The sequence below is a fragment of the Phalacrocorax aristotelis genome, chromosome 1 (assembly GCF_949628215.1).
Source record: "Phalacrocorax aristotelis chromosome 1, bGulAri2.1, whole genome shotgun sequence".
In the NCBI taxonomy this organism is placed as follows: domain Eukaryota; kingdom Metazoa; phylum Chordata; class Aves; order Suliformes; family Phalacrocoracidae; genus Phalacrocorax; species Phalacrocorax aristotelis.
This window is the reverse complement of record NC_134276.1, coordinates 107,738,883-107,764,808: the sequence shown is the minus strand read 5'-3', so window position 1 is coordinate 107,764,808 and position 25,926 is coordinate 107,738,883. Positions and strand designations below refer to the sequence as shown.

The 25,926-nt window shown below is 34.6% G+C and overlaps 1 protein-coding gene across 2 annotated transcripts in view; it reads left to right on the top strand.

The window, feature by feature from the left end:
• NCAM2 (neural cell adhesion molecule 2) overlaps positions 1–25,926 on the top strand; it is a 307,619-nt gene that overhangs the window by 234,749 nt on the left and 46,944 nt on the right. For both annotated transcript variants that reach the window (XM_075101628.1, XM_075101635.1), the window contains 2 exons: positions 1,743–1,916; positions 24,151–24,270. In XM_075101628.1, the coding sequence (XP_074957729.1) occupies positions 1,743–1,916; positions 24,151–24,270 (294 nt within the window). The remainder of the gene's footprint in view (positions 1–1,742; positions 1,917–24,150; positions 24,271–25,926) is intronic.

Sequence of the window (25,926 nt, the reverse complement as noted above, 5' to 3'; positions counted from 1 at the left end):
CCAAGACTGTGTTCTCCTGGTTGCATAGCATACTCGTTACATTTGGTCATGTTCTGTCTGACCATGAACCTTTAATTCCTTTCTGCAGAGTAATACAGCTTAACTAAAAAGGGTGAAAATTTCCTGCAACACCCCATATGCTGGTGAAATGATTGTTCCCTGGAATAAGAAAGGATTTGAGGTTTTGAATCCCTCAAGCTGGGATTTGCATGCTACTCAAATCTTTAACATCATAGATTCATATAGTTGTGTCTTTATGTAAAAGCTATTGAAATTGTTCATCCACGTAAATCCATGCTGGTTTTAACTCAATGAGCACCAAGCATTGGAGGTTTCAGACCTATATTCAGAAATGCTACCTTTAAGAATTCAGAGAGATATGATATTAGCATTAAGGCACTCACCTCTGACAACTGTTAGAGAATTTTTATGGAAAAATTTAGGTGCCTGATTACTAAAATGTTATACAAATCAGCCCCTTCAGAGCAGCTTTGGCAGGCGTCCTTTTCCTGAGAATTCACGGCTGAATATGTCCTTAAACCCATTCTTTAATATTTTATGGAAATTTTTGGCTCATTTTCATTTAAGTACCAATACTGGATGAAGCTCAGGTTGATTCTCTTTTTATTCCCAACTGTCTGACAGTCCTTGAATAAAGACTACATTTTGTGTAAATTGTTCAGTGCCCACTTACCAAACGATAGGCTTTGGCTCAAATTATTGCATGTCCTTGTAAAAATATCTTCCATACCATGGAGACAAAAGCAATGTCAAATCTGTAAGCAGGTAGGCAAAGAACTGTCAGATGTATCAGGAAAAGAATTTTTAATGGTGTTTCAAATGCCTGGGGTTCTGTCCACAGAACTAAAATTCTTCCTATATCGTCAATACAATTTTTTGTAATTGCAACATTTTTAAATGTATGACAATTAGAAAAGTTAGTCTTTTGTCTTGTACGTCTTAGTTAGGTCATACATTGTAAAAGCAAAATAATGTTTCTGTTTTTAAAGACAAACCCCAAAATTAGCCCAAGGTTAATTTTTTGCTTTTTTTTCATACCTAGCGTGTCAGACACCTGCTTTATTTTCATAGTTCTTTTTCTACTTTGAAAGATATGCACTTGCTTTTAATTTCAGAGAAAATGTTTATCTCGACCTATTCTGCGAATATTTATTAAACTGAAATGAGAATAGAAACTTTCCATTAATATTCCTTGCAAGTAGCTTGGAATCCAGTCAGTGAAAAATAAAAGAAAAAATGGATTCATGTTTTCAGCTGTATTTCAGAGTTTCATAAGAATAGCCAAATTACATCTACATTTTTTTTGTCAAGATCTTGCTTAGAAGAATTCAGCCTCTGAATGATCTATTTAGCCGTAACTGTTCCTCTTGTTAAATTTGATTTAAGGTTTGTTATTCTCTTTTACATAATTATAGAGTAAACAAACTAATCTCTTACATTTGCCAGTGATGAAATCAGCTATTAAAAAAGATCATATTGTAAAAGAAAGGCAGAAATGGAAAATGTTTTTGTATAAATTTAGCGTACAAGAAAATAACTGTGGTTTTCTTACAGCTCTGTATTAGAAAGCTTAAGTTGTTTAACACAAATTTTGTTACATCATATTCAATTTTATTTTTTCTCATTTCGAGATGCTAAGGAGACTTTTTGGGGTAGATGGTCAACTGTTTAGATCTGTCTAGTTGCTGCTGATTATTAAATTGATGTTTGTACTTTTTTAGATGTGCCGTCAAATCCTTATGGAGTACGAGTTTTAGAGTTGTCACAAACCACTGCCAAAGTTTCATTCAATAAGCCAGATTCACATGGAGGTGTGCCCATTCATCATTACCAAGTGGATGTAAAAGAGATAGCCTCAGAAACTTGGAAAATAGTTCGCTCCCATGGAGTTCAAAGTAAGTATACAAAAAATAAATGGAAGTACTGAAAATAATATCAAGGGTGCAAGTATATGTTAACTGATCCTTCGTTTCCCCATTAGTCTTAGTCCAGTAGCTGTATCTTCAGTTAATATTAAGGAAATCAGACCTCTTTACACCAATTAGAAATTTTACTGTCATCTTGTCAAAGTCAGCCGATACTTCTTAGTTTTAAAAACGTTTGGTGAACAAATTTACAATTATTTTGCATTTTTCACTGCCCAGTGAAGTAGATATGAAGAATATTTTTGAAGCTATAAATTTCAAAGACAGTAGAAATCATGGAGGAGTTAGTTTGAGAATGTGCATTATGTGTGCAGTTAAATTAAAAATTTTAAGTAAACTATTACGTACTATTTTAGCCTTGTCGTTAACTGATTTTGAGCTACTTAGTAAACTTTCTACATACCTGTTAATATTCATGACATCTGTTTCAAAAGCATATCTATAAAGTATTGTTCAACAAACAATAAATGTATTCATTATACATTAATATCTATTAAGTATCTACTATATTAGTGGGGATGCTACGAATGGGGCCAGTTCCGTGCCAGATCTATGCCTTCTTCGCACTTCTCTGAAGGCAGAAAAGAGTATAAGCCTCCCCAAACACACAGGAGTTCTTTAAGTACCTGCTGAGGTGGGTTGTTTATACAGAATAATGTTAACAGGATCATTCAACAGAACAGTAATGCCTTGTATCCATATTTACCCTTTGATATTTTTAACAGGTAGTGCAAGTTAAAGCAGTCACAACAGTCTTCTGATCTATACAGCAGGAGGTGAATGGTTTTGTAGCTATCAGCACAGTGATGGGACAAAAAATATGCAGCAAATGATCTAATGTGTGTTTTCTCTTTCCCTTTGACATCCCATAATCCCCAAACAAAAATTCTGCACCAAGCAGAACATGTTCCAAATTACAGAATTATTTCAAAGAAACATGTTATTAACATATATTCAAAGAAATATATATTGACTTTTTATCTTTTGTTTTTCTTAACCAAACACAGTTACTGTGTGTATAAATGTAGTACTGTAAATCATAGTAGCATTCCTTTTAGTCCAGTACAGCTTCTATGTCTTTCAGTACTAGATCTAAAGAAGACAGTGTGTTCCTTCTAGTTGCAGGGCATACACATTAATGGACGTTAGCGTACCTCTTCCCTTCTTCTCATGTTATGTTTCAGATGGAGTTTGAGACTTTTTTTTCTCATAGCTACTTCCTTCAGTGAATCGGCAATAAATTTCTCTGATGAGAACTACAATATACCAAATACTAAAATCTGAAGTGACCAGTTTATGTAGTAGGATGCAATGTACTCAAATGAGAACAAACCCGGTGATTACAGAGCGCAGTCACACAGATGCTTAATTTAAATGTAAAGCCAGAACAACGAAAAGTCCTCAGTGTTAACTTGGTAAAACAGTGTGTTTACCTTATTCCCCATAAAACCTTCTTTCCTATTATTTCTCTTAATGTGAAGTTTATTAAAAGATTAACTGATTATATTAGGAAAGATGGGTAACCTGACAGACCCTCGTTGTTATTAGTGTTGACTGGAACTGTCTTCTTCAAAAGTTCACACTTTGATTTTGAAACATTCTTTCAGCATTTCATGTTTTTAAATTGTTGTATTTAGCTCATTTGGGAGATTTCTGGATAATTTCAATTGGTTTTTGGAATTATTTTAGTACAATATCTGTTTGAATTGTATCGTAATTTATTCTAAAAACAGAGTAAAGTGGCAGGTGCAAATACCTGCAGACCTAATGAAGACAATACCACTGTGAAGCGGATTGTGTGTATTTAGGATCTCTGCTGCCACCCCTACGGAAAGTGAATATACAGCTTCCTTGAGAAAAAAGCTGTATTAGTTCCTACAAGCTGTCATGTTATTTCCCCACGTCTTCCTTTTATGCAATTAGCGTTTTTTTCAGTTTATTCTCCTTTCTCTCTTGGAAGTTTTCAGGGGATTTACCTTCTTTCAAGTATGTGTTTTCCTCTTCATTTTGTTGTCCCCCAACTGTAATGCTGAGGGATTTTGTTGAAAAAACTAAACAGGTCACACTGGTTTTGGACGTCTTAAAGGTACCTCTTAATAGCATGTATCATCAGTCCAAGTGATGACAAAAACTAGTAAATACAGAAACAACCTCAAAAGTCATCTTAGTCTACAAATCAATATACTTAGTAAATAGATAAATATTGAGAAGGTAAACTTTACTCAGAGGACAGTGGAAAATATTAAAAATGAATTCTAGATCCATAATTCGTGCCATTCTCTGAAATCTCTGTTTGTATACTCCTGCATAGAAAGATTGAGATTGTATATCCTGTATGTCTCTGAATTTATCTGAACTACTTCAGAAATCAAAAACTACTTCAGAATTTCAAATCTTTGCTAAGCAGGAAGCATCTTGGTTTTACAGATCTTGTTGGCGCTACACTATATAATTTGATAGGGAAATCAAAAGTGACCTGGCTGCATTTATCGTAAGTTCTTGCAGATATTCTATGAGTTAAAAACTTGTTCTATCTGTAAGGTACTATACAACCAAACCAGAAAAACAAGATGTGTTACCAAAACAGAGACTGAACAGCCCGGAGCAGAAAAAGTCTTCCCAGATGGAGATGTCAATAATAAACAATATTAGTGTCTTTTTTTTTCTTCTTTTTGGTTGTTTTTTGGTTTTTTTTAATGTAAATAATGCTAAATGTAGCTGGACTCTTTCTGAAAAAAATCAACCTCTGCTTGTTTCCTGAGCATTCAGAGAGTTTCAGCAAATTTTCTAAAACATCTGTTTAAACCTCTCTCCATTTATGTTTTTAGCCTAGTTACAGTGTCATTGTAGGATAACATTGAGATATCCTCTTCTAAACCCCTATTTTCAGTTCCTGAAAGAATTTTTCTAAAAAAGCTTTTCTTAGTGTGAAAGCTTTTCTTTTTTTTTTCCTTATACTTTTTGAAACATCTAGGATATTTTAAGTCTTTTGAATGATAAAAATGTATTACATGTTTTTGAGGCAATTTCTTATTGTGCTTAAGTAACTACAGACCACTTTCCTACCATGCCTCAACATCATCTCAGCTGAGTGAGGAGCATGTTTAGACTACCTGCAGCCAGTATTCTGTATTATGATTTGTAGTTGGGTCATCATAATTTCCATACTTGGTCAATATTCCTTAATGGAGACAAAATCACTTTTTTCATCTGTTCACATTTTAAGGACAGGTTTATGGCTAAGATTCAGATATAAATGTTGTTTACACAGCGACAGTTAACTGCTTGCACATCTCAAGTAATGATGCATGCATAATGCATGAGCTGTGATTTTTTTTCCCAACAGCCAGTGATAAACTATGCTGAAATTTTACAGGATGTCTTTTTATCAGACTGATTCAACTCAGGAGTGATAAAACAGCACTGCATAGTGTAGGTAATGTGTAAATTCCAAGACCATCTTTCAACAGAAGGAGGCAGAAAAACCCACTTGCAGGAGAAAGGTGTGCCTTGGAAGACTGTTAGCCTTCCCATACAGAGACTGTCAAGGCTAAACTGGGTCTGCTGGTCCCTCTCTACTATAACCTGAATGAATAGCGTAGTTGTCTTCAGACAGTCACAGGGAACAGCCATAAACTCATAAAATGAATGAAAACTATATTTTTGAATGAAACAAACATTGTGGAAATGTGCTTACAGAAGTTAGTTTATAAATAAAGCTTAATAAATGATTAATAGACGTTTCAAAAAGTTGTTGAAAGGAATTGCTACTAACACCAACAAGTCATTAATTTTCTTATAATTATGACCCAATAACTATGTATAAAACCTTCTGCAAGTAAGATTATAATTGTCTGGTTTTGTTTATATGAAAGATACAATAGATGCTTACCAAAGCTATTAAGCATTGTTATGTAATCAATCATCCAGCAAATACAAATCAGTTTAATCAGAAGAAATTAGGCAGTATGAAATGGATTCTGTGCAAATCTATTCAAACAGCCTGCAATTCTCTTCATCTAGGAAGAGTGCTGCTGGTATCTTCAAAGAATCCCTCAAAAGATGGCTTTTGTCTCAAACTGCACTAGTCTGAACTGTTTTCAGATCAAATTAAGGAGAAAATTCCAGAGTCTTGAAGCTGTAGCTAAGAATATCTGTTTCCCTATTCCTTCCCCTTTGTCTTTTATAACGAAGAAGATTTCATTTGAAAGTCTGTGCTGATTGCAGCTATTGAAGGAGAGCACAGAAAGTGAAGCAATCATTCCAGTACACCAACTTCAGGCTATTTAGGGATTTAAAAGTCATAATGAACACTCTCATAGTTCACCAAGAGATCAGTGAGTGCATGGTAGCCAGATTTTTCTGCACTTGTTAGGTGGTCTTCTGAATGTGAAAATTCTTTTGTTGCAGGCTAGCTGCAAAACTCTGTATAGCTTCGCTTTACATTCACCGTGCTGTGGGGGCTCCCTGTGGGCTGGAGTCCCCAGAGGAGGTGAGTGGGCAGGGACAGTCAGGGCTAACAGTGCCCTCAGGGCCCGGACATCTATGACCCTGTCAGCAGTGCAGAGAAGCCCACTAATCTTGAAGTAACAGAAGTGCGGATGATATTGGCAAGGTTCCTCTCCAAGGAGAGTTTGCATCCTTTCAGCCAGGCAGCTGGTAAACCCCTGAAGGTGGGGTATTGCCCATCCATTGTCGAGAAGGGACTAACAACCAGTGAATAGCATTTGCCACGCTTTTTTCTGTATACACAAAGAAACCCATGAGAAGGTGTAAGATACCTGTGCTGGGAAAAATTGTCTTACCCCAATCTTCTGTGTAATTTTGTTGTTTTGCTTTGTTTTGTTTTAAAAAAAAGTTATTCACTGATCAGTTTCTGAGTAATCAGCAAAGACTTAATGAGAAAAAAACTGCGTTATTTTTCCCTTTCAAGCAGTATTGAGTTTTCCAAGGAAGAAACAGGATGGACTCAGAGACTGTGAGATTCAGTTCTTCAGATCCCTTCAGTCCTTCAGAAAGCACCACTGGTATAACTCTAATAGAGAAGCCATCAAGGTCCTGTTTTGTCTTAGCAGCATTATAAACAGTAGTAAATCTGGCTCACAGGCAACAAATGATGTATTTTTATAATGAAAGGGACTTAGCTTATACACAAACCTAAAACACTGTGGAGGTGTGCTTGAACCCTGAAAAAAAAAATGCTTTCTGAAAACTTTTGGATGTCTTCAGCAGGAACACAAAAACTTTTTTCTGCGATCAGTCTAACTCAGCATAAGATGGGTATGGCCACTAAGACTCTAGCAATTTTTCCTTCCTTCTTCACATTTACAGATAGACAGACAAACATGTCAATCAATCTTTCTTTTCAAAGCGTTTAACTATTTCTATGAGAATGAAATACCAAGGAAAAACAGTCTCTGCATTTCTAGTGCCACCCAATTTGCTGGTGGTGGAGCAACATGAAGAATACAGTAACCACCCAGTCCCATATTAAGATTACTGTGGAAATTCACCTATGGGATATGTGGAAGGTTGTCACTGTCACTTTAGAGAAGAGCAATATACATCTGGGCATTTGTGTAGCCAATAGCCTCTCTCTTCCTATTCTCTCTCTTGCTTCCTGCACGAAGTATTATTACTTCCCTATATGTTTCTATCATGAAAGGGAAAAAAATGCACTCTTCTTATAAGAGGTATACACAGTGTTCTCTTTCTGTCCTTTCGTGAGATCAAGAGCCTTGTGATATATTAATCTCGTTAAACTTGTAGCTTGTTTAATATTTGTGATTTTTCGGGTGTTTAGAAATACTCAGATTTAAGACTGAATTTCTTTTAATCTATTTTCAGCTGTTGTTTCTTATGATTTTTTAGGAGAGGTTTGGTAGGATTTTAAATTCTTGTATTCTTAAATTTTTTAAAATTCCATTATTACTACTTTCTATAAAACCTCAGTCAAGAGGGGACACCTTAAGAAACAGGTAAAGGCAAGTTACTCATTTCTTCAGTTTAGCAACAGTTGAAAAACGTTCTAGGTTTTCTGAGGATTTAAGGAAACTGCTAAAGTAGTAATGTCTAGCTAATTTCAAATTTATTAGTAACAAATTGTAGCACCAAATGTCTTTGGAGAAATGCACATAACAGGGCTTACAGATCATAAAGGTGCAGCATCTTTACAATTACACCTTGAAAAACACATTATTATTAAAAACTTGAAAATAATAAAGGAGAAGAAAATAGTAGTTAGAAAGAAAAAGTACTTTTCAATCATTTATGGTTTTTTTTAAAAAACATGTTAACTTCATAAAATAATAGTAAAAGAAAATACAGAACGTATTTTGAATAAATTTATATTTTTTACATAAGCTTCTTTGTTTTCTCTAAAGCTTTTGCTCACTGGTAAATTACTATAAAATTAAGTGCAGTCTTGTTAGAGACTGGTGAATCTGAGGATGTTAATCTGTAGCAATGCCCTAAAAATAATGTACTCAAAGAATGCCTATTCTGACATCGTTTTTAATACGCTACGTTCAGGTAGCTACTCAAAATGACAACTTTACATTCTTCTACACTTTGGGTCTTAAAAACGAAAAATGTCTTGTGTTGTATATTTTTCAGGAAAAAAAAAAACCCAAACCCTAACAACAGAATAAAACATCTGGGCTTTACTAGTGTCCCTAGGTCATGTTTTTTCAGGAGATATTCTATTGAGTATCGAGCCTTTCAACCAAATTATTCCTGGACTTATAAATCAGTATTTGTAGGATATTAAGGTAAAATATTTTCCACAATTGACAAATTATATAAGCTAAAGTTACAGATATATATATCAAAAAACATGGGGTAGAATCAAAAAATACAGAAAATGAACATGTTATAAAAGCTGCTTTTTTGAATCTATTTGTATATTTTGAAGTTTAACAGTCAAGGATGTTTTCCCTTTTGACATTCGAGAATCTTCTTTGGATGCCAGAAAGCAGAAGCTTTATGAAATAATGCACCAAAAATAATATGATTTGATAATGAATGGATTAGTCGTAAGTATATTTCATGCAGTAATATCAAAATATACCAGAGATACTTTATCAACATATGCTCATACTTTTTTATTGAATATTTTATTGAAAGAGACAATAATTCTCAAAATCTTGTGGTAGCATAGTCAGGCTATGTACAAAAAGCAGTTAAATATGTCTTTAAATACATGTTTTTACAACTTTTCATTATAATGCAAAATAAAAGGATGACAAATATACATTCTAAGGAATGTTGAAATCTTTATTCTTTGTACAAGAAATGGAAATCCACTGACAGTTGGACTACAAGTGGTATTATGTTACATATTGGAAAAATAAGCATAACATATAGAAAGAATCAAAGGCAATTTTCTTAAGAAAATCATACTAAGAAATTTGTACAGCATCTTAATCTTATGCAATAAATTGAAGACTTCAATTCATTTAATAGTTTTGTTTTAGCCATTAAGTAATTCTCGTAATTCAAGCACTACGGCTACTATTTGCCTTCAGCAAAACTTCTGGTTTTCTCTCTGGTTCTTGACAAATTGGAGATCAAATCTGAAATGAGTAATTCTTAGTAGTTTCACATTCAAATCTCAGCAGGTTTGGTTCAGTTTTTTTCATCTAAGTACGTTAAATTTCATGTAGTTCATGAAATCATAGAATAATTTTCAAAGAAACTTGTGATCATTGGCTCCAAACCCTCTAGGTTGCAGCAGGGCCAGCTTCAAAGTTTTGGTGCTCAGGGCTTTTTCCTGAGTTTTGAATCACTCTAAAAATGGACGTTCTGTATTTAGAAGTTTGTTTGTGAAATGAGGGTTTTTTTTCCAAAAAGGTCCTGTCTGTGCCATTTTTTTCACATGCATTAAACTTTATTTTTAGGCACATTATGTTAGAGAAAAGATTTTCTGTTACACAGGATAAATTTTTAAACTGCTGTGCTGTGTGTTATGCCTGGTACTGATGCTCCTTTTTACTACCTGTGTCCTTAAGGTTAGAGGAAGTTATGTACGTGCCAGTGTTGATGAGGTAATTAAAACTTAACATCATCTATCTCTGCGTTAATTGGTTATACCAGTGAGAAAGCATGCATGTATGTAGGTAAATCTTCTTATAATCCTCCTAGTCCAAAAATATTCAGTAAATTTAAAATAAGGTTATTCCATTTTCTCTTTTACTTTTTATAATATATACGATGTTCCAAGCAATGAAATGGTGAGTTTTTTGTGTTTATGCAGCATGGTTTTTTGGGTGAAACTACTAAATTTCATTTTCTGTCTTTAAGCAAGACTTTCTGATAGACCTCACAGGAAGAGACATCCCTTCGAAAGACTTTAGCAGTTTATAGTGCATGGTTTTCCACCAAGATTTCAGAAACACAACTGTGTAAAAAGATAGTCTTTCTCATGCTAAAATATAGCAATTAATGCATCTTGTTATTGTAATGGGGAGGAAATCTAATAGATCAGAATTCTCACGTATTAGATCTTAGGTTGTAGGTTTTGTACATCGTGCTTCTTTTGTACTGAAGCACAAAAGTATGCACCCCATTGATTACTAAAACACTTTGCCAGTGTAACAATGCTTCGCCATTAAACTGGGAAGACTCATAAATGGATTCCTGAGATATGAACCCCATATAATTCAGTAATTTTCCTAATGAGTTTATTGATTAAGAGAGGATATCTCTATAATTTGTAGATCAAACAGGAATCAATTGCAAATATTTTGGTAGGCTAAGTCAGTGTTTGAAAATATTTTAATGGTTAAATCTTCAAGGCAGAGTTCATTAATGTTTAGTGCAAACTGCTAAAGCAGAAGGAAAAATGTGTTCATTAGCCTGTTCTAGTGGGAAAATACGTTTTTAGTAAGTATTTGAGGCATTGAATTCCTTGGCATATCTGTCAGATTTGTCTCCTATGACGTGAATTTTGATTGCATTCAGTTCTAAAATGACAGTTGCTATTTCTGAGGAGTGTTTCTGCATTTATGGAATATCCTGTATGTACTCCAGAAATTTAGAAGTACCTGAAGTCTTAGAGATTTTTTTACATGATAAATGATGCCATAAGTCATTCAGTAAAACATTTCTGGGTTGTAATTCAGCTTTAGAATCTGGTTGTCCATTTAGCAGACTCTTAGGCAGGCATTTTAAGGCCAGTGAAAACACAGATGAAAAGAAAGAACTTCAAAACTAAGCCCAAAAGTTTTGTTGTCACTTTATACCCAACTAGTACCACAGCAATTGATGCACAAAATGGAGAATCTTAAAACATCACATTGATTGTCAGATTGACTTAAATTAGCGGTCTAAGAAATTGCCTGTTGTCAATAGGCAAAAACTGATAATATTGTAAAAAAAATTCTTAGATCATTCCTGATATCAGTTAAGATAATTATGGTACTATTGCTAAGCCTAAACTCATGGGATTTCTTTTTCAAAAGAAACTGGATATTTAGCTTTATTCAAAAACAGTTTTCACAGCTTAAACCAGCTTTAAAATTATGAGAATGTGGGAGTTGCATATATATATATATTATTAAGCTATAATGATGTACGGTGCAATATAAATAACAAATAAAAAGTCCTTAATTCTAGTAAATTTAAATTCTTGGGATAAAATGGCAAGATACAATTTACAACCGGTCAGATAATTAAAAAAAGAAAAAGTGAAAGAATGAATGCAATTTACAACCAATATAGATTACTGTTAAATGGTAGCGAAAAGACCGCTTTTTGTTGAAATTAATTTGTGTGTACACCTGCATGTAAGAGAGTTATTCAGCCCTCAGAATAGAGTATATTCTGTCTCTATACTATTCTTGGCCTCCATCCAGCTTAATCTTTGCTGTAAAAGTCTCACGTGGATGGAAAGTTTGGATTGTAAATCAATGTCTTAAACTAAATTACATGGATGGATTAGAGAGACTGGAAAGTGAGGAGAAGTGTAAAGGGAAAGCGAGACTTAAATATTTCAGGTTTTTATACAGACCTGAATCATCAGGAGAATGAAATGTGCTTTTCACATTCAAAGGTGAATAAAATGTCATGAGAGGAGAAGAAAACCCAGACAATTTACTTCACAGCATGAGTTCATAACTAAAGCAACTGACTGTTATGCATCTATAACCACTGCCAATATCTGAGGTTACTCTTCTCTTCAATAGCTTCTAATTCTGTGTTTGCAATTGCATTTAGTCAAACTGTCAAAGCTTATCACAAAGCTTGTGGTTTTTTTTTAAAGACACAGACTTGAAAATCTGTAAGAAAAAATGCAAGATACTTTGATTGAAAGAAGTGTATAGTAAATATGTTAATAAACAATTAAATGGGGTATCAGTTATTCCAAATATACTTCACCTGGTCTTTTTCTGTTGTGATAACTCTTGGCTACTCCTTATTTAGACCTTTTCAGTTTTTTATGATGGTACACTTTCAAGTAGATTTGCAGCAAACATGCTGACCAGATGTAAAGGTCTTACTGATCTGGCTTGCAAGGGTAAATCTTGTTAAGTAAAGAGTGATGCAATGCAATATTGGATATGAATAACTGATAAATGAGATGCATGGTGCAGCTGCAGATTTTGCCTTTCAAATCTGAATTGTATTCATTTGCATTTATTTTACATTACCAATCTGCTTAGAAAAAGGTAAAGTACATTTATGGAATATTTATGCGTATATAAACTTCTGCTGCATTTTGTAATACAAAACAGAAAAGGTTTCCTGGAGGATAGAGTATTCTTTAATTATTTTCAAGGTCACTGAAGGACAGAGTAGTTATGAATGGGGTTTTTCCTTCTGCCACATACAACAATGAGCAACAAAGAGATAGCATAGCCCTCTCTGTATTACATTTCACAGTATCATTAAATGAATCTCCTTTTTCTCTCTCTTTTTTTTCTCTCTCTTTTTTTTCTCTCTCTTCTTTCTCCATTGGTAAGAAATAAAATATAGTGTGCAGGAGTAGGATGGGGATGAGGAAGAAAAAAATTATGAATGAAAATTATCTTTGCATGTAAGAAGCAAAAGAACCATTGTTGAAATCACCATTCATATCACCCTTGAGGTTTTTGCTTTTTCACTGTAGTGAACATAATAAAAGACCATCTGAGACCACATTTTACTCCCTTTGCATGTCACTGTGAGGATGGCCCCTGGTGATAGCAGAACTCAGCTGACAATAGGAAGAAGGTGCAGGTGTTAACAGGAAACTGCTGTCATTATTTTCTTAGACTTGGAAGGCATTTTCTGTGAGATTTTTTTTTTTAATAAGAAGAGAAGATATTTGGACCAGTAATCAGTTATTGGTCTAGGATAAGTTGTTAGTTTAGACCTGAATTATACCCTGTTCTATTAAAAGCATCACCAGGAGCTTACCCAGTCTTACCAGCTTCAAATGGCAGTTGTATCACACTGAAAGAAACTTGCCTTCTCAACCTTTTGAAAAAAGATCAGAGCTCACTCTGTGAAGTCAGTCAAGCAAAGACCAGCTCCAGCTGAAGCCATACACCTGGGCACATTTCTGCCCTTAGATTGGCACGCCCTGTTTGCCAGTGACTGTGGTGACACAGAAGTGTGGAGTCAGCCTTGACTCAAGTGGGAGGGCTCACAGACCCACCAAATGTCAAGGTATTGTAAGAATGTATACCCACTTCTCCCATATCTGCCTTTCACAAACAGTAACATGGTCCTCAAAACTATGTGGACTTGCTACACCATTAGTCAGCATATACACATTTGATCTGACATACTCCAGATGCACCACAGAAACTACTGTGGACTCCATGCTTAGCAGATACAGTTTGTCTGCTATGAATTTGTGAGGCCTACCTCAGCTCTTTCTCAAGATCTCTCAGTAATGAAGAACTCACAGATGGAGTTTTGAATGTAGGAGACCCTTTTCAACTCCTGCTTTGTGTTGCAAATTTCAAATGGGATATTAGCTCACAAGAGGTTCTCCATGACAGGAACAGCAGACAAATGGGCAGAAAAAAAAGAAATAAAAGTAATTCTTTCTGCCCTGCAAGGAAGTGTAAGGGATTCTAGGTTCTGGCATATATGAGATAGACTGGGATAGGATACGGTTTGATTTATACAATTGAAGAATGAAAGAAAGTGGTGTAACTGTAGCAAGCATATAAGAAAAAAGTTATGCGCTCATCCCTAACCCCCAGCCTCCCCCCGCAAAATATACTCCCTCCTTCAGGAATCCAGGGTAGATTCCAGACCTTGATGTAAGACAGGGAATACATAACATCATTAGCTAAAATCTAACAACCAGTATGTTCTTCATAGTCTCCAAATAAATGAAATCCCTGTCCCACTTAGAAGGCCTTGTTTCATTTTCTGGGTCATTGATTTGGTTTAACCCCAGCCAGCAACCAAGCACCACATGGCCACTCCTCACTCCCCCCTGGTGCGATGGGGGAGAGAATCAGAAGAGTAAAAGTGAGGCAACTCGTGGGTTGAGATAAAACACTTTAATAGGTAAAGTGCAATCCACATGTGCAAGCAAAGCAAAACACAGAATTCATTCACCACTTCCCATCGGCAGGCAGGTGTTCAGCCATCTCCAGGAAAGCAGGGCTCCATCACATGTAATGGTTACTTGGGAAGATAAAAATGATCACTCTGAACATCCCCCCCCTTCCTCCTTCTTCCCCAGCTTTATACACTGAGCATGACACCATATGGTATGGAACATCCCTTTGGTCAGTTGGGGTCAGCTGTCCCAGCTGTGCCCCCTCCCAGCTTCTTGTGCCCCCCCAGCCCGCTCACTGGTGGGGTGGGGTGAGAAGCAGAGAATGCCTTGACTCTGTGTAAGCACTGATCGGCAATAATGGAGACATTCCTGTGTTATCAACACTGTTTTCAATACATATCCAAAACGTAGACCCGTACTAGCTACTGTGAAGAAAGTTAACCCTATCCCAGCCTAAACCAGCACAGTGATCTCCCAGTAAGCATTGTTTTTAGCCTTGATGGGTGTTCAAAAAAGAGAAAGAAAAATGTGATAAATGAAACAGCGTAACTGATCTTAATAAGGGCCTAATTGACCTGCAATGAGATTAGCACAGTTATTCCTTTACTATATAATGTAGTATAGTATATTTACTCAATAAAGTATTACTTACTTAGAAGACTTAATTTTTTTTCTTCATGTGTTCGTATTGCCAGTGGAAGTTCAGGTGTATTCAGTGGCCTAGAAATTTTTGTTACAGGTGAATTTTAAAATTAATGTCTACAGAAAATAAATTTGATTTATGGAAGGGTTTAACTTCATCACTTTTTATATTTAGTAGTGTAATTTTTACTATTAAAATTGCAGCAATTATAGTCACATAAATATTTAACAATGAACCCTCATGCTGCTGTACTGAGAACATTAGTCATGTGTCAGAAAGCATTTTGAACAATAACTTCTTTTTGCATGATTGGGAGAATATCTGGTAGCAGTCCAAATCCCCATTGATTTTGCTGTATATTTTTAATGTTTCATAAAAATTTTTAAGTGTAGCCCTTTTCGAGTGACTGGCTGTTTCTTCAAGCAGTAGACTTCAAAATCCTTGCATCAAATGCCCAATAGTTTTATAGCAGAGGAGAAAATGGGGTTCCAAGAACCAAGGTAGTATTCCCCTTTAATTTTTAGAATCATGGAAAGATTGGTTGTAAGGAACATCTAGAGTGTATCTCATCCAACCTCCTGCTTGGAGCAAGACTGCTGCCAAATCTAGATCATTTGAGGTATGGCTTTGTCTAACTCAGTCTTAACCCCCAAGGATGGTGATTCCTCACACTTTTGTCTTGGTGTAACCTGTTTCAGTGCTTCATTTCTCTCCCAGTGTACACGTTGTACTAATATCTGGTCTGAACATGCCAAGCTGCAGCTTGTGACTTGTTGCCCCTGTTACACTATTTGCCACTGTTGAGAAGAGCCTCACACTTTTGCTTCTATCTCCACTGGGAAGGGATGGTAGGCAACCGTTCAATGACCCGTTGGCATTCTCTTCAACAGACTAAATGGGCCTCAGTATCTGTGTATTGTTCATGCGCCATAGGGTCCTCTGCTTGGGGCCTGTCTGGTTTCTTTTTGTTCCTGGACACACAGTCCCAGGTTTGGCCCTGCCAGCACTAACTAGAATAGGACAATGAACTTCCCTCAACCTGCTGGCTCTAAACGCAGCCCAAACAGGCAGTCTGCCATGCCGATGGCAGCGAGCTATGCAGCCTTGTCTGGTCATGTTGGCCTGCTGCATGCATCTGTTCCTATGCGAGCCTTTCAGCCTGACCACAAAGACCCTTTCACCCTTGTCCCAGAAAGCTACAGTTCTCTTTGATCTAGTAGAGGTTTCTGTTGGGCTATTTTTCCTTCAGTTGAATTAAGAGTACTGGGATTTGGGCTCGTGTGTTTTAAACTACAAGAATGTGATCAGTTCTAAGGTCTGAGCCAAAGTTCACCAAACTCCAGGAGATTAATTTCCATAATTTTGATTGACTTGTTAATGCTTCTGAATTTTAGGATAACAAAAGGTTAGCCATTAATTAAGTTTGTTTAATTTGTCATCAGATAATTTTCAACACTTCAGAACACCCACAATCCTATGCACAAAAAAATTTGAAAAAAATATTTCCTAAAAGCTGGTTCTAAAATAATTATCTATTTAATGAATGGAATAAAGGGCTGATGAGTGCTTGGAGAAGACCTGACATTTTAAAGGTTACGTTATTCAAAGAGCATTTGTTTTGAAATGCATTTAAATTTTGTGGTTTTAAAGTTCAATATGTATTTCCATTTTAGCCTATTGAATTGTGTAATGAATTGGTTTATTAAGTATGCCTTTGTTTTGCTTAACAAGGTCTCCTTACAGGGAATATAAACTGTTTCAAGCATTTGCTATCTCAGATTTTAAATATGGTGGTACTTAGTAAGTTTTAGTAGTCCATTCTTTCTTTCTCCTCTCCTTTTCGCCTTCTGTTCCCTTCTCTTTCCTCCCTTTCCTGTTCCTTCCCCTCCATTTCCCTTCCTTTTAAGATGTACAAGTACCTTTTATGGAAATTAACTGTATTTTTAAAGATATGGTATGAAGCAGTTGTCTTTGATCATCATAGATGTAATATAGGATATTTTAAAACTAAAAAATTGGAGAAAGGGATAGGAAAGGGAGGGGTTTTGTTGATTTGTGTTTTTTCTCCCAAAAAGATATCATCCTAATACTCAGTAAAGCTTTGAGTGTCTGTGTATTTTAATGTATGTTATTACAGTTGAGGGAAAGAAGCACATCTTGTTAGCATGATAAAAAAAAATGTTGGCTTTGTTCTCTGCTGCAAAAAATATAATTTTGTAAGAAAGATACTTCTTACTAAAAACTAACTCAACATCTAATGTGTTTGTGTACATTACAGTTCAGTAGAATGTAATAAAAATAGCAATATAAGATATTTATGAAAGAACAGTACAGGAACAATTGAATAAAAGTGGTGTTGTGTCAAACCTGAAGAAAGGGAAGCTTCTATTATTTTATGGGTAGTCAGTATATCTATTGCATACTCATTATTCTCATTACGTATTTAAATATTTTCATTTTACACTGCAAGAAGGTTTCTGTGTGTAAAGGAAGAATAGCAAATTGGAATTAATAGAGATACTTCATGTGTTCTCCTAGAAATTTTGGCAATTTTTAACTCTGGAAAATTTGCTTTTGACGAAGCCTCACAAAAACCATTAACATTTAAAATAATACCATTTTTAATAAGAATCTTTTCTCCTGACCTACCCCACCTTGCACATACATCAGACTAAGGATGTGGAGGTATCTTCAAACCTTTTCCAAGAAAAGAAAGACCAAATATAAGAACAGGGAGAATAGAGCTTGATTATGGTAGGCAGACTTGACTAAATAACGGAAACAGATTTACTATAAAGGAAGCTGAAATTGCAAGGGATAGAAAGCAAGGAGAAAACTCTCTTTGGATTCGCACTGTACTGGAGTACTTTAAGCCAGGAGAATAGACTGAAAGTAATGGAGAAGTATAAAACATTTTAGACAGCTATAGGATAAAATTAAAATTACCATAGTTTTGTTTAATTTTAAGTTAGAATGTAAGTTTGAAAAATAAATCCCATTTTGTTGGTGGTAAGAACCAAAATTTGTCAAAGCTAGGTCATAGTTGCACAGGATTGTTGAAAGGATAAGAGGCTAATCAGTACAGGAGGCAGAATTTGTCCATAAAATATTCAGTATTATTGCCAAATAGATATAGCACAAAAATATCTTTTGTAAGCCTATAGCACAAAAATATTACATATGTCTAATAATTTTTCATTTTTCTTAACACTGGTTTGTGTAACAGAATTATTTGATAATGCAGTTCATCCAAGTATGTTTCTGTTCTGAATAAGGTTCTGGGAACAGTTAACTGATACAATGATCCATCTCAGTAAATTACTTTTGTTCCAGGAATGCTTCTCCTAGGATTATTTCTTTTTAAACTCTGTGCTATGCTGTGACTTAGATTAAACACAAGTTGAATGAAGGTTGCTTTTTAAATAAATAAACTGGAAAATGAACTTCTAAAGGAAACCTATTTATTGTTACATCCTACATATGTTAAATGACAAAACCCATCTTCTGGATTCATGTTGATTCAATATGTTATAAACTATGCTGTCAATCCACAAATTTGCTCTCTTCTATGGCTTTGGATTTGAGTCTTGCCATATTTTCATTCATTTATAAGCACTGTACATTTTATAAATATAATTGTCCCATAGATTACATAATCATTTCTTATTAGTTTTCTTTCAATAAAAAGTATGAGAGATAATCCCCTGAATGACTGTAGAGTGCTGATGCTACTTCTTGTTCAATTTGTGTACTGACTTCTCAGAATCCTGCCCAATAAAAATAAAAATTAAATATACGGAGAAAAGGAGCCTAACAGGGTGATTGTGTTTTGGGGCCTGGACATAAAATATTAAAGCACTTTTTGCCAAGTGAATTTTTTATATTAGCTGCTGAAAGGTATTTTAAAAGAAATTTATTCATGTTAGTGAACATTATATTATATTAATTATACCTGATCTGCCACACTATATATATTTATTTACAGGTAATAGTTTATATTGACATTTAGTTAAGCCACTACAACTTTTATTCCAAAATAATGCAATAATTATACATTATAGTGCAAAGAATGATGGAAATTTCTGACAGAGCCATTCTCTCTGACTTTTAAAATGGTTACATTTGTTTCTGAGTATACATTTTACAGAATGACTTAAGGCTTGATCCCGTCTATATTTATATTAATGAAAGTTTTGCCAATGATATCACTGGCGGTATGATTCACTACCATTATATCTTTTCATAAAATGTGCAACTTGAAATATTTTCATTATTAAAGTTCATCTATTTGTGTTATTCAAATTATGACATTATAGCCAGATATTTGATTATTTATGAAATTAATTCTTATTTGGGCAAGGCAGAGAGATGGATCTGAGAAAATGTGACTGTTTCTGCACATGAATAAACGTTTTGCCTAGCAAAATCCTTTTTTTTTTTTTTTTTTCCCAATATTTCTCCCCCATGGGAATTTCAAATTTCATTTTGTCAACACTTCTGTGAGCTGGCTCTGTGAGGCTCAGCTAGAAAAAGTTGTATACTCTTCTTCCTGTTGTAAACAGAGCAGTGTTGTCCGTCCCAGGCAGACGGGTTTTGGGAGAAGTTCCTCAGGTTGTGTGGCACCTACAAAAGTCTGAGACATTTGTACAGAACTGTAATTCTATACTACCATAGGTTCCTCACCCTTCTCCTCACATGTTCCTCACTGCTCTCTTCCTGTGTCTTTTGCTTCTGTCCATAAAAGAACATGAGTAATTATGACAGAGAGAAACCTGCTCAAGCTTCATAAAAACGCTGTTCATTGTTTCCTCTTAACCAGACTCAAGTATTTGCAGGGACTCAGTTTTTCCTTGAGAGTGGTAAAATAATGAGTAAAAAGTGCAGCAAACTGCAGCTAAATCAAAACACTCCATTTATTAACCTGCACTGTATTCAATCTGCATTCAGTCTGCATAGTAATAGACATTCAGACTAGAGGGAAAAAAAATAGGAAAAAATACACATCCTAAAATTTCTAGTGCTGCTTTGAGAGAAACTTCGCACTGCTGCCCCACTATCGGAAATATATATATGCATGATTATGATATTTCAGCAACGATATATCTCAGCTACATTGTTTCAGAATAAATTTATAGCCTACTTCAGTTAGATCTGGCGTCCTCAAGGGATTGAATTTGGAACTGGAAGAACGTTGCTCTATGCAACAGGTAGCTCTCCAATGACAAAAATGTATTGGTGTGGTATTTCTGTTAATTAACCTCATATAAGATCTACTTTGGGATTAATGTGGTGTAACTGTACTATTAGTTCCCCTAACCTTCCTTGCTTTGGTGAGGGTTTATGTAATATATCACAGTCTTTAAAAGACTTCTGAGGTAGGTTTCCTGTGGTGAAAAGACAATTTAATATGCCAGATATTTCCCCTCTCATTCTACTGTAATAAAGCAACATAAACAACCTACCCCTGGACCAGAAAAGCATCCAGAGATTTTTGTTTTGTTTTTACTGACTTGGATTTATGGTACAATTTATTTCACAGCAAATCTTGTGTCAGATGTTATTTTCCTACGGTTCATCTTGATAGCAGTTAAAATTCTACAATAATAAAGTAAGCTTTTCTAGCTGAAATGCTTACACCCTGTATTTAAAATATTATGGAGTTCTGAATTTTTGTATATCTAGCTAATCTAATATAATTCTTTGCGAGTTTTCTTTCTGTATTGTGTTCATCCTTTAATGTTTTAGATTTGATTGCAAATTAGAAGAATCTGAATAATAAAAAAATAAGAACTTTATGTTTAATGTTGCTTAAACTTTAGGATTGTTGCCACAGAATAGGTTGAACTGAATTTTGCTCTCCAGTAAGGTTTAGTTCTTTTTGCTTGTGTGATGATCTCCTCCAAGGGTACCATGTGACTTGCAGCTTCCCTGTCGACCTTCTTCTAAGTGGAAAACACTAAGGTCTGAGATGTTGTGCATCATGTTAATTGAGCCCAGCAATACCTGCAGAGTTTACAAGAGAACCTTCCGTTTTTTTCTCTTTGGAATAGTTCTTAGAAATCTACTGCTCAGTGTAACTAGTCACTATGTGAATAATCCCAGCAGTATCAACTAGTCTACAAAATTGAATGCTTCAGATAAATCATGCAGATACTATGATTAGGAAGACAATATAAAAACAGAAGCAGATAGATAGGATGGGTAGAAAAAGACTGAAAAAACATATTCTGAAAGAAAGAAACTAATTTCAGTATATTTGGGACTTGATATATCACAATAAATATGCCACTTGCTTAATTCACACATGCAGTATGCAGTGGACCAATTTTTTCACATTCATATACTGAAAGTGAAACGTCTATGTTTCTTTCAGAACATGATTTGAAATTTTACAGCTAATTACTTCAGTGATCATTGAAAACTGTAATATCAAAATACTGTTGTGGCCAGGGCTGTGAGCAATCGACTCCTGTAAGAAGAGTTTTGTTTGTATATGGAAAGATGAATAAGCTGGGTTTATACTTAAATGACAGATACATATCTTAAAAAATAAAAGTGACTAATTTGTTAAGGTTTTTCTTCCATTCTCAATGTGTTTCAAAAATGTAAAACACTTTGCAAGCAGTGAAAGCTTTCACTATTTGTACATTACTTTTAAGCCCTGCACTTTTGTTACATACTGTGGGATAGTTCTGTAACCGTAAGTATTGTAAATATTCTTTTACAACTGGAGTATTTAAAGTATTCTGACTAATAATGGTTCTTTTCTTTGTTTTTCAGGAGGACATAGTTATAATTTTTTTCCTATGTATAAAATATATCCACATCATACTGTTACTGATACGAAGTTGTTCCAGTTTTTGAGGATATATTATGCCATCAGATTTAGTTGGGTTAATTCCATAAATATCTTTGTAAGAGTCATTGCATCTAGGCCCATAGTGCTGTACAGGGGATTCTAAAGTAGACACTGATTCTTTAAATACTGCATATGTAAGTAATTTTATTCAGATAGCCCCCAGGAGTCACTCAACTGTTTATAGAATCGGATCCTTAGGTTTTATGTAGTTAACACATTTGCCTTTTATTAAGCATAGACTCATAGTCATGCTTTTATGTTGTTTAAATTTTAAAAACATTTACAGTAACACTAATTTTTAGTATGCCCTAAGGTTTATTTTCGGTGAAATTATTCAGCCTTGGAAAGTAATCATGGCTGAAAGGCAAGTCTGCTTGACTGCTACTGCTTGGTTGAGGTTTTAAATTTCATCTTACCATAACTGAATGTTATAATCCTTCTCTTCTCCAAATTCTATTCTTATTCTCATGATGGTATTTTATTTTTTTCATGACATGGTTATACTTTATGGTTTGATATTTTTAAATCTCATGAAAACGATAAAGCTAAAATGTGCTGGCAGACATACAATTCTACTGTTTTGTTTACAAGAAAATAGTTATCATGTTTCAATGGCAAATTCAAGCAAAGTGCTCATAATAGAGCATGAAATGTAAAAGTTACTGGTTTTCCAAAATTCATTAAATCCCTTTAGCTCCACATGTAATGGGACCCCTGTCTGTCTGCTGCAGAAACTAAAGAAACAGACATTCTAATAAATTGGGACTCAAAAGAATAACAAAGAGTACTGACAGAAATAATTATACTTTCATTAATTATAGAATTTGAAAAGCAAGCCTAAAGCAACTCTTAAAATACTCCTCTATAATGAAAAAAACTAGGCTCCCTAGAGATGGAGAAAGAGACTACTGGCTCTTTCTCAAGACATTACAATTCTATATTCTCTTGTAAGATAATACAGCCCCTGTTCTTCTGGGCAAGACAAATGCTGATGTGCTTCAACTCCATCCATCCAATTTATTTCCCAGTATGAATCTGATATCTGGAGAGCTCATCACGGAGCTGGCAAACAGCAAGCAGGCAATTGCTGTAGAGGCAATAAAAGGAAGCTTTCTTGTAAAGGTGGGGTAATGGACGGTCCTAGAACTCTTTGTGGATTGAAGTTTTCAGGCACATATTCAACACTGATATTAGTAGTAATCAGTACTATGATACTATATTATATATATTATATGTAATATTATTATTCCCATAAAGGATCCTAGAGTCCAACATCCTTTTCCTGGACTTGGTTCCTAGATTTGTTGTTGTACATTGCAGCAGCAATATTCTGAGTGCTGTACAATATTCTTTTGGGGAAGTTCTTCCCCGCTTTCAGCTTCTGATGGCATCTTTATGTGGATTCCTAGAGATAGGTTCAGGTTGTGTGAAAGACTGCTGCCAGGGATTTGGTCTTGATTTCTGAAAGCATGTCCTAAGTTCAAACCCGTTTGCTTCCCAGATCAATTTTTTTTTTTTTTTTTTTGTTATAACTTAATATGTATTTTTATATACCACCTCTTAAATATGTACAAAAATGCCTAATGCACTCTCAGGTCCTTAGCAGATAACTCAGAACTCTTCCTTTGATCATCAAAGTCCTCGAAGGCCTTATTTTAGGCCTTGAATACATGGTTGAACTGGCAGAGCATAGCACCAGGAATTCACCACTAATGTGCACATAGATGCATCCAAGAGGGTAGACCAAGGATGGTTGATACTGCTGTCCGTGACGGAGAAGTGGCAATTTATGAACTGTATGAAGGTGGCTTGAATGTGCATCAGATGTCCATTGCTGACTAGGAGGAAGGAAACTTCCATAATTTTTTTCCAGATTCATATCTCCTGTGCTCACAATCTGAACATAAAATATCAGTCCCCATCAAGGTCCTTAATTTTTCCCTATGACTTCTGTAACACTGATACTAAATTCCTTCATAAGCATAACTTGCTTAGTCACAATAATGATTTTATGCAGATAAAAAAAAAAAAGGCCTATTAGCACTCAACAAGACAGCTACGTTTGGGACCATGGGACTATTAGAAAATGAGACTCTAAATTGTGAGTGAAGCAAAGAAATTACAAAATTTGTTGACTTTTGAAAAAAATGTATTGCTTCATCAAATTTTGTTCCCATATTTTTTCTTCCCTTTCTTTTAGCAATGGTTGTTCTCAGCAATTTGGAACCAAATACAACATATGAAATCAAAGTAGCTGCTGTAAATGGAAAAGGGCAAGGAGAGTATAGCAAAATCGAGATCTTTCAGACCTTACCTGTCCGTGAGTAATACCTGTGCTCGTAAATGAAACTGTAAATGGTTATTAGAATCTGCTATCTCCAGATCAGCTAATAATTTCAAGTGTGATTCACAGTGGATAATATGTTTTATATTTATACACCACTTCCCAGTGTATAACACCAGTCTTTACATTGTTTCGCAGAAATTATGTTTTATTCCTATTATTCCTTCCACCAAATAGTACATATGAAGTTAAATTGGGTAATTTCTCCCATTATCTTTATTTTTGAGACTTAGACAAATCTTTGTTTAAAATTCAAGAGCCAAACCATGAAAGATATTAGATTAAGGACTTTTTCTCATTTATATCCAGGTTACTGTAGACATCTGTGAGAAATGAATTGGCACTTTCCGTAGACATTTCTTCCGCAAACTATGCTGCCACAAATTTTGCAATTATCAAGCCTCAAACAGAAATCTTAAGCTATGGAAAAATGATGAGAATAAATTTTTAAACGATGATTACAACCAAACGATAAATGCTACGAAGCCAATTCTATATTTGTAGTAACCTTTATAGGCAAGAAATTCAGATTTAAATATTAAGGGCTAATGAAAAGTGTTTTTCTCAAATTACTTTTAAATAGAAACAATAATAGATTAGTTAAACACAAAGGGAGAAGAAAAATAAAGGAACTACCAGATGGCACTGTATAGTACTCAAGCAGATATTCCAAAATATGGCAGCAACTATTATTAGACTTGTCTCTCATAAATTTGTTGCAACTGAACTGTTCTCTGAGTAGGGCGTTACTCAGTATAGTTAAGGATACTGGCACTAATGGAATGAACAATAAAAGTCACACAACTACAAGGAACACAAAATATTTCCCTGTTACTGTATTATGTTCCTATTGATACATTTCTTCCTCCCAAAATGGGTAACTTGGCAGATTTCCAATTTCTTTTTTATTAAATCATATGTATATTCTAAATATATTGAAAGGTAGATGGAATACTTTTCTATTATTCATATGGAACATCGTACCTAATAAATAAGTGGTAGAAACTGATAGAAATTACCTATATGTTATCTGATAGAAAGATAGGCAAATTCTGTGTTGAGATCTAAGGGTTAAACACAAATATTAAAAATATTTCTAAAGGAACTGTATCTGGGTGCATGCAAATTTACAGATATTTTGAAGATACTTCACTGTAACAGCACATGTTCATTTACGATTTGATCTAAAACTTTATTATAGTCATTGCATATAGAAATGATAATTAGTCTATGAATTTCCATCAGCAAAGTGGCTTAAGCTCTCTATTAACCTTTCAATTGTACATTTAAGATTATTTTTATCCTTTCATTACAGAGAAAATTGGTTTTTGCTTTTGGAAATCTTATACTTTATATTTATTCTTATTATAGACTAATCTAAAAGTATCTGAATTTGCCTTGGCACATTTACCAAAGAGTTAAGATAGCTGATGTCTGTATTACAATTTAGATCTCTCACGTGCAAGTAAAGCTTGTGCTTAACGTTAAGGTTGCTTTCCTGTAAGATAGTGGTACTCATAAACTTCAGTGTGACTAGCAGCTCACCAGCCTTGCTGAATTGGTGGCTAAATAATTTCTGAAATAAATTACATCTGAAAGTGTCAAAAGTCAGAAAGTGTCAAAGAAGCGAGT